Source organism: Octopus bimaculoides, chromosome 10 (assembly GCF_001194135.2).
Source record: "Octopus bimaculoides isolate UCB-OBI-ISO-001 chromosome 10, ASM119413v2, whole genome shotgun sequence".
NCBI lineage: Eukaryota > Metazoa > Mollusca > Cephalopoda > Octopoda > Octopodidae > Octopus > Octopus bimaculoides.
In genome coordinates, this window is record NC_068990.1 from 93491108 (window position 1) to 93501336 (window position 10229).

The following is a 10229-nucleotide window of genomic DNA, read 5'->3' on the forward strand; positions in this document are numbered from 1 at the left end:
ATATATATATATATACATCGAAATAATATATATTGATAGAAAAGGTAAGACAACAAAAGAGAGAGAGAGAGAGAGAGAGAGAGAGAGAGAGTGAGTGAATGTGTGTGTGTGTGTGTGTGTAAGAAGAGAAAAGAGGAGAGAAGAAGGAGAGCTAGCTCCCAAAACACTCAGCTAAAAACCTGTGATGGTGGTGCCCCAGCATCGTTGCAGTCCAAACAATGGCAACCAAACAAGAAAAGAATACGCTGACATGTCTACAAATGCCAAGTGTTGTTTATGCGTAACCTGATCTTGTCACTTCATTAAGAAACCAGATCATAATCTGTCGTCAACATCAAATCTAATTAAATCTGTATTTCTTTTGAGTTGACACACCTAACGGTGGAGGCCAGGTGTCACCAAATGAAACAGTAGCAGGGGCAGGCCTTTAGTTTCTCTAATTTGGACAGCAGAGGAGGAAAGCTAATGACAGGAGTCTAAACTAGAAACCAAATCTTACGGGATACTAGGTCAGGCAGTGTTCTACTGGCCCCTCTGTATCCCCTTGCCAGGTAGATTTTAGTGAAGAATAATAACATGCAAACACACAAACACACACGCATGCACACACATATGTATGTTTGCATCTATATATACACGTATATAAATATATGTATCTCAATAGGGTTAAATGTGGTGTTTAAGAAAATATTAAGTATTAATTATCATATCAAGGCATGAAACAATGTGGTCAATGTGTTGGGCTCCTAATCACAAGTGTGGGTTTGTTTTCTGGCCTGGGTGACACTTTGTGTCCTCTATCGCAACCCTTTGTTCCATGTTGCTTCAGCCTATTCATCTAGAAATGAGTGCTGGTGTGGTGCCCTTTCCCATCATTGGTCACTTGCTAGCAAAGGCTTGGGAACATGGGGTGCAGGAGATGCAAACGCACCCCCTAAAATTTTTAGCTGATGCAAAATCAAAATTTGCACCCCCTTCATTACTTTGCCAGGTTTGACCTGACAGAGATTAAAGAAACATTGACAATTCTGGCTGTCAGTCAGTCACATTGCAAATACCTGCTGATAAAACAATAGCCATTGTGTTGGTGGCAGATTTAAGACAACACAAAACATTGCAACCAAAAATATGAGTTTTACATCCTGTTGGCAATTCTCGTCACTGAACTACAAACAAACCTCAAACTCATACGACTGCTCTTTTCAAAAGCAGAATATTCTTTGAACATTTTTGATTAATGGTGAACTTTGTAGTGTTCAGAGCCATGGCTTTAAAGCAACAAATGCATTGTTATAACATTAAATGTTGTTGCTTGAGAATAAGAACATGATAACAGAGCAGCTGTGTGATATTTTGGTCCAACACTAATTGACAAAAATAGCAAGATCATGAAGAATACCAGAGCAGCTGAGAACTTGCAACTGTAGAGGAATTGTCAAATGGCCAGAACTTGAAGAATTATTATAGACATGTGGAAGACCAAAGATATTTGGGTGTTTCAGTATCTAGCAAAATGGCAATTTACCATTGAAGACTAAAAGCAGCAAAGAGTGACTGGAATAATTTATTTTAGAGGATTGACATAATGGTGTGGCAGATCTGTGAGTAGAAGTAGCTTTTGTGTGAAAATTAGAATGAGAAAAACACAACAATTGTCCACGAAATGAACTTGTTAAGTTTTATTGTGTGATTAATACAAAACAATGAAATAATTTAGAACTTTTGAAGATAGCAGACATGGATTCAGTCTTGCAGACATTTGAAATAGCATCAAACAAGATGTTAGAATAAAAAGCTGTTAAATTGGCAATAAAGTATCTCAGCATATCCCTTTTTTAACATGTGTGTGTGTGTGTGTGTGTGTGTGTGTGTGTATGTATGTGTAGTAAGACCTAGGATTTGAACTCCATTCTTTAAAAATAGAAATAATATATTTCTAAATCTCCCAGAAAGATTTATGCAGTAGCAGTACGATAAAGTGATAGTATGTTGTCAACCGTCTCTGATAGTTTAGTATTCATCGAGCTTCATCAACATCCACAGTAATTACACTAAATCACATAATTGTGGTTTGGTAAATAATCCTGTAAGGTTCTTCAGGTGTGCCTCAGGTGTGACTCAAATGCATTTTATCCGGTTGACACAAAACACAGTCGCTCTGATATACATGTAAATACTTGTAAAAGTGTATCAGTGCAGACGAACGCATATTGCTATGCTTGCTTAAGCATGTGTGTATGTAAATATACACCTCTACCTATGGATTATTACATATATGTGTGTGTGTGTGTGTATTAATATAAAATGGTGATTATGCTGTGTCAGTCCATATTGGACATTCTTAGATTTCCGGTTGAAGTCTTTTGCTTGTTGGTTCAGTTATAATCAATAGATTAGTTTAATCAATAGATTAGTTTAATCAATAGATTGGTTAATTAGTGTTGCTAATGGGAATTATAAGTGGATGGCAGATGCATCTCAGTGGGAGTCAAACCCTTACCCTAACCCTTATCTCTATCACAGTCACTCCAAGGTTCAGTTCCAGCTCTAATATTGATTCTCTTATCTCTAGGACTCTACTTGAGTAAACTGATTTCAGAATATTTCTGGTACTAATTGGTCATGGGCAGATCATCCTCATCATCATCATCGTCATCATCCCCCTCATCATCATCCTCATCATCATCATCATTGTCATCATCATTGCCATTACTTAGTGTCTGTATTCTATGCTGGCATGGGTCGGATGGTTTGACAGGATCCAACATGTCAGAGGAGAACATCTAGCTCTCATGTCTGTTTCTGCATGGTTTTTTTTTTTTTTCCATTTGGATGCCCTTTCTATTGCCAACCAGCTTACAGAGTATACTAGGTGCTTTTTTTTCATTGCACTCACTCTGGTGGGGTCACCAAGTAGCTTGCATGACAAGACTCTTTGATTGAGTGAGGCATAGAATTGAGGAAGGTCCTGAAAAGCGAGAGGAATGGGAGAGCAAGGAATAGGAACAGGTGTATTAAAGGAGAGAGAGAGATGGCTGCTCCAGCTGGAAAAGAAGCAAAGAAGATGGTGTCGATGAGGTGTCTGGATATACACCTCAAGGCACAAGAGGGTAAATGTGAGGGTAATGGGAACAGAGAATCGTCGACTTTCAAGACATTTTAGCAATGGACACAGAGTGAAGATCTCCACAGATATAGCTACAGGTTTAGTTTGGAAACACCATGAGTGTGTTCACTTAATCATTTCTTAAATTGCATTTAAGTGTAACTGAAGGCACCAGTAGGTATTTTTTGAAACATTTTTTTAAAAGTTAGGTATGATGTCTTAATTTTAATTTTACAAGTAATTTATCTTTTGTGTGCTGTTTATATTCTGAATATAGTTATATTTGTATCTTTCTAACTCCTGGGTGGGGTGGGGGTGGGGGGATTCTGTGGCACCAGAGGTACAGAATTTTGTCTGTTTATCTGTTTGATCTCCATTTGTGCCATCTTTCTTATTTTCCTGAAGATTGATATCAATGTTTTTTGGAAAAAAATTTCCTCTTCACCTGTTTCCATTGTTTGACGCTGAGTCTTCAGCTTGGCTTTTATAGTTAGATGCCCTTTCTAATATCTACCACTTTACAGAGTGTCCCAGATGCGCTTTTGTAGTACCACCATTTGAGAGAAATTGTTCTCAAATTTACAGAAAACAAAAGATGAAGATAGGTGAAGGAATGAGCAGGTGTGTTAGTTTAACACCTGGGGAAAATGGAAAAGTCTTTGATGTTTTGAGCCTAGGCTCTTTGATAGAAAGGATTGAGAGGAAAAAATGGAGAGAGAAAAAAATATGTAGGGATTAACGGTTCAACATATATGTATGTATGTATGTATGTATGTATGTATGTATGTATGTATGTAAACAACAAACAGATGTATCAGTTTAATGCTTGGGGAGTGAGAAAGTGTTTTACGTTTCGAGCCTACGCTCTTCAACAGAAAGGAACTCAGAAATAAACAGGGAGAGAAAATTGGAAAAGGTTTGATGTTACTCTCAGATCCTGTCAAGCACTCTCACTCATGTTAGTCAGATCCTATCAAACCATTCAGCCTATACCAGCAAGGACTGTAGGTATTAAATGATGATGATGATGTATGTATGTATCTATGTATGTATTTAATGTAGGCTGGTAGGTGTGTAATGTAGGTCGATGGGTAAGTGTGTATGTTTGTGTGTCTGTTGCTGCATATCAGGTGTGTGTAGAAGTGTGTCTCTGTGTCAAGCTGATCCAGTGTGTTGTCAAAGCAATTTTATCGGTTGCTAGAATGGACACATTGAAGTTTGTATATCCAGCACAAGCATGCATGATTGAGCAGGATGTGTGCGAGTGTTTTATAACAGTGTTGGAGGTAATGAAAAATGCATAGACACAGAAAGGAAACTTAAATATATACACATATATATATAGAGAGAGAGAGGGGGGAGAGAGGAAGAGGAAGCAGTGTGAAGAGAGGGAGAGAGGGTGAGAGAGAAATATAAAAGGAGACTTATCAGGAAAGGGAAGAAGACAGAGTGAGAGAGGTTGATGGGATTCTATAATGATATAAATGTCTTAAGAGAAGTGAAATGTATCATTTCCCTGTGAAATATTCATTCCCTGAGAAGTTGTGACACCATTCAGTCTTGTCGTGTCCATCTTCCATCAACAGTGAAATACTTCCGAAGAGGATTTATCTACAAATAAGCATCAAGATAAATTTCAAGAAGTTTAATATCTCTCTTGGTAGTAAGATTCAAGACCTGGCTGTAGAAAACGGTCCTTCCATTGCTTTCAGCCAGGAAATATTTCATTTTTCTGGGAAGACAAGATTACCTCGGTGCTATGTTTTATGGAACAAAGGTAACATTCTAAGATGCTGTTGTTGTTGTTGTTGTTGTTGTTATTGTTGTTGTTTGTTATTTTACTAATGTACAGGCACAACACACATGCACACGTGCATGCATATACATTCACACACACACACACAAATGCACACACAAATGCACACACACACACAACTGCACATATATATATATAAACATACAGTTATCCAGGGTGACTGGTAAATTCCACCACGGAAAGTTCCACTAGATAAATTTCACTATAGGTAAATTCCACCATGGTGTACTCCACTATAGTAAATTTCACCATAGGTGAAATCATCATCATCATCATCATCATCATCATCATCATCATCATCATCATCATCATCATCATCATTATTATTATTATTATTATTATTATTATTATTATTATTATTATTATAAGGGTTACGATATTATGGAAATAAAAAAAGAATGCATAAAAAATAATATCAATAATGTCAATGAATACAAAAAATACAAAGGAGAAAAAATAATTAACGAACAAACACACAAAGAAATGCATGGTGAATTTTTTAAACACCTGAATGAGGAGGAAGCAGTACCAGAAAGAGATTCATTGAGATTTATATAATCAAAGCAAATATTTAATGATGGATAAAATATTTTTCAGTATCTACAAGACAGAAACAACAATTATGGAAGAAAAAAAGGCATGTAGATATTGTAGAAAACAAAGGAAACATGGAACATGTGGCAATACAATGTGGGAAAATGGCACACATGAAATATAAAGAGAGACTCAATGAGATAACCAAGATAATCTTTGTGAACCTTCTACAGCAATAGAACATATAAAAAAAAAACAACAGGAAATCAGAAACGTGCAAATAGAAAAGGTAACAAGTGAAAAGATTTTAGTAGATAGCTGAGTAATAACACGAAACCATAAAGAAAGCAATAAACCTGATATTACAACATTTGACCACGAAAGAAAAGAAACAATAATAATCGAAATTGGAATAACATTGACAAAAACACTTCATTTTACATCCAAATAGATGGAGTGTTCACTACAGTCTGTAGTGGACATCTATTAGGATGTAAAACTGATATGTCAATTTTTGCCCTGACGAGATTTTTACCTTCTAAATTCATAATACAATTTTTAATTGTAAAATGTGAATGAAGGTAGATATTGAAATGCACGCAGGCGTTATGATATTGACTATTATATAAATAAATTGATTTTGCTGTGTTCAAACTCTCCATTTTCTTTATTTTATATTTCTTTGTATTATGTGTGTGTGTGTGCGTGTGTGTGCCAAATCAGACTGGAGTCTGGTGCAGCCTTCCAGTGTGCCAGTCCAGTCAAACTGTCCAACCCATGCCAGCATGGACAACAGATGTTAAATGATGATGATGATGATGATATATATATATATATATATATATATATATATATAGCATGCCCTTCCACTTTGCCACCACTGATCTCTCCCTGGCTCTCCTCTACCGTTCCATTTATATTCTGATCCCCAATCCTTGTGAGCATGCCCTGGCACTTCACCATCATCTCTCTCCTGCTCTCTCTCACTCTTGCTCTCTCCCACTCTCCCTCTTTCTCTTGCTCTCTCTCCCACTCTCCCTCTTTCTCTTGTGCTCTCCCACTCTCTTACTGACCTCAATCTTGATCACTCTTTCTCACCCCCTCCTCTCTCTCTTTTTCTCCAATGTATCTCCTCTACAGCAAGACACCTGTTTCTGTCTCCCTGTCGCACTCTAACCTTTCATCATCTGGCACAAGATCCCCCCCTCCTCCAATGTCCCAAACTCACCTCTCAAAGGTTCTTTGTCTTGCAACTTACTTGGTGACCCTGCCAGTGCTGGTGCCACATAAAAAGCATTGAGTCCACACTGTGAAGTGGTTGGCATTTGGAAGGGCATCCAACTGTAAAAACCATGGCAAAACTGACTTTGCCCATGCTGGTGCCATGTAAAAAGCACTCAGTCCACTCCATGGAGTGAGTGAAGCTTGATGCAGTCTTCTGCTGAACCAACCCCTGTCAAACTAGCCAACCCATGCCAGCATGAAAAGCAGACATTAAATGTTGGTGATGATGATGATGATGATGATGATGATGATGATATATATGTATGTATGTATGCATGTATGCAAAGTTGTTTAAAATCCATACGTCAGAAAGAATAGGCACTTATATATTTATCGAAAGAGTGAGTATGTTAATCAAAGTATCCAGTATTATTGATCCATTTCAGCTGATCTTACCAAGTGCTTTCACACAGTGTGAAGCCATTTATTAAGATCAGCTATAACAGATCTATAATACTGTATATTATGATTTATATGTGTGTGTGTGTGTGCGTGTGTGTGTGTGTACATGGTTGCAGGCAAGCATTCATTTCTATTTACATGTGCACGTTGCCATCCGGTTTCACCAGTCCTCAGTCAAATCGTCCAACCCATGCTAGCATGGAAAGCAGACGTTAAACGACGATGATGATGTATGCATGCGTCCATGCATAATGCATACCCCATTCATGTTGACAATAGATTCTAATGGAAGAGCATTGATTCTGGGGTAGAAACTTTTTCTTTTTTTTTTTCACATTGGTGAGACATCAAAAGAAAATAAATGTGAAAAATACATACCTACCCACAAGCATACATACATAATACATACAAACATACACACAAACATCAATGCACGTGTGTGTGTGTATATATATATATATATATATATATATATATTAATAGTGATAGCATGACAACAAAAGAATGAAAGTGACCACATACATCACAACCATGTGCATGACATCATGATCTCATATCAAGATTAACAGGGCATGACCTTGCAGGTGGGGGCCCAGTTGGAATTTTCTTCAGGTCGAGTAGCCCATCCTGCTCAAAAGGTCCCTGAATAAGGGTTGTTTAAGGATGTTGAACAAAACACACAGTTTCCAGAAGTGAATTATCCAAACCCCAAAGAATTCCTCTCAAGACATGGCTATGATGCTCCCCCACTACTTCTGCTCATGATCAGAGATGCACATATCATCAGTCACTAAGGGACATTTCTCAACTGGTTAAGATCAAACAACTGACAAGCAAATCTGTGGTATAGGGCAGAATATTTGTTGTAGCCCATCTTTTATACACACACACACACAAACACACACACACAAATATATATATATATATATATATGATGATGATGATGATGATGATGATGATGATGATGATATATATATATATATATATATACATATATATATTTTCCAGAATTCCACCTCACAAGAGGAGTCAGAGCCGAAGAGTTCAAGAAAAAAGAAACGGACAGGATGGAAATCCATAAAGAAAGGAGTGTCAGAGGTATGTTGTCATTTGCTGATGTCCAGGTCTGGTTAGCCATATCGAATGAAAGGGAATGTTTAGAATGATTTAGGATATCATGTCTTGATTATAACAGCCTGTATGTTGCATATTATGAACTTTGGGCCTCACAGAGGCAGTGACAAGCGACCGAGACTTTTGGTAATATACTGTGCTTGAGAAGACCCATGAAGCCAAGCGAGATTGTGGCCGAGGCTGATGCCAGTGTCGCATAACTGGCAGCCAGGCTGGTAGCACATAAGAAACACCTTTTGAATGATAGGTAATACACTGTGCTTGAGAAGACCCGTCAAGCCGTGGCTGGGGCCGGTGTTTCATAACTGACAACCATACCAGTGGCACATAAAATGCACCCACTACACTCTTGGAGTGGTTGGCATTAAGAAGGGCATCCAGCCATAGAAACCATTCCAAATCAGATTGGAACCTGGTGCAGCTCCCCGGCTTACCAGTTTTCAGTCAAACTGTCCAACCCATGCCAGCATGGAAAACGGACATTAAATGATGATGATGATGATGATGACGATGATGATGATGATATATGTATATCTGATATGTAACATATTTTCTTCAGTTTCAGCTACAGTCCAGAAAAATTCTTAACAACATGATGACAAAAGTACGACAAAACTCATCTAAGAGACGAGTGACCATGGTTGAAAACATTAACATAACTCCAGATTCTAAAGAGACCAATGGTCAATGGGCTGAAACTCGAAGACCGTCCAGTTTGGTTGAATCAAATCAATCTAATCATTCGTTTGTGTCTTTGGAGAAATGTCATCGATGTAATACGTATGAATCTGTGGTTGTGGTTCATGACATGGAAGAAGAATCGGATTAATATTTACCATAAGAATTTTATCTCTTGTTTATTTCCTGTTCATTGTTAGTTGTTTACTGTTTAACATTCATTGTTAGTTGTTTACTGTTTAACATTCATTATAGTTGTTCATTGTTTGATGTTAATTCATAAACATTTGTATGTGTGTCGGTAAAGATTTCCAACATGTATCACAGAATGATAGGAGAGGATTAGAGTCAACTAAATCATTTCTTACGTCACTAATAATATGTATTTTATTGACCTTGGAAGGACAAAAGACAGGCAATGCCTTAACGGGCATCAAATTGTTCACAGATGTTCAGCACACAATAATATTGTTTACAGATTTTCATTACACAATAATATTGTTCACTGACATTTTTTCATTCCTTCTTCATTATCTGAGTTGTGATGTCCAGTTTTTATTACTCACATAACTATTTACATTGTTCAATGTTTATTGGCAACAGTTGTTCATTCTATGTTTTCCTACAGAACAAAAAGTATTTGTTTACTATTTGTTTATGACTTATTGAGAAAAAAAACTATATTTGTTTTTTGACAATAGTTGTTCATTGTTCATTGATAACATTTTACGGATCATTGTTTATGTTTTTAACTAAAATAAACCATCAGAATTTTCAAAGATTTAATTTGCGTTTGATTGGTTGACTTCTCTCATTTGCATGTTCTGACATTAAAATAGTTTTCTTAATTGAAAAATGATTTCACAGTTATCATTACTCAGAATATGGCAAACACAGATCTGAAAGTCCAGTCTTTGATCGTACTGCAGTGCCAGCAACAACAACAGCAATAATAATAATGATGATGGTCTCAAATTTTGGCACATTGCCAGCAATTTTAGAGGAAGTGGGCACATCTGTTACTTTTACCCTTGTATATAGCTGGTACTTATTTTGTTGATCCTGAAAAAATGAAAGGTAAAGTTGGTTGCAGCAGAATTTGAACTCAGAATGTAAAGATCTCAAAGAATTGCTACCAAACATTTTGTCCAATCCACTCACAATTCCGCCATCTTGCAGCCTTAATAATAATAATAATAATAATAATAATAATAATAATAATAATAATAATAACAATAACAACAACAACAACAACAACAACAACAACAACAACAA

General features: G+C 36.8%; 1 protein-coding gene across 1 annotated transcript in view; it reads left to right on the forward strand.

The window, feature by feature from the left end:
• The window catches only part of LOC106877199 (uncharacterized), a 14099-nt gene extending 4359 nt beyond the window's left edge, over window positions 1–9740 (forward strand). Inside the window, exons 2-3 of the mRNA XM_014926043.2 lie at window positions 8151–8240; window positions 8836–9740. Coding sequence (XP_014781529.1) covers window positions 8151–8240; window positions 8836–9105 — 360 coding nt within the window. The 3' untranslated portion in view covers window positions 9106–9740. The remainder of the gene's footprint in view (window positions 1–8150; window positions 8241–8835) is intronic.
• The last annotated feature ends 489 nt before the right edge of the window (window positions 9741–10229 follow it).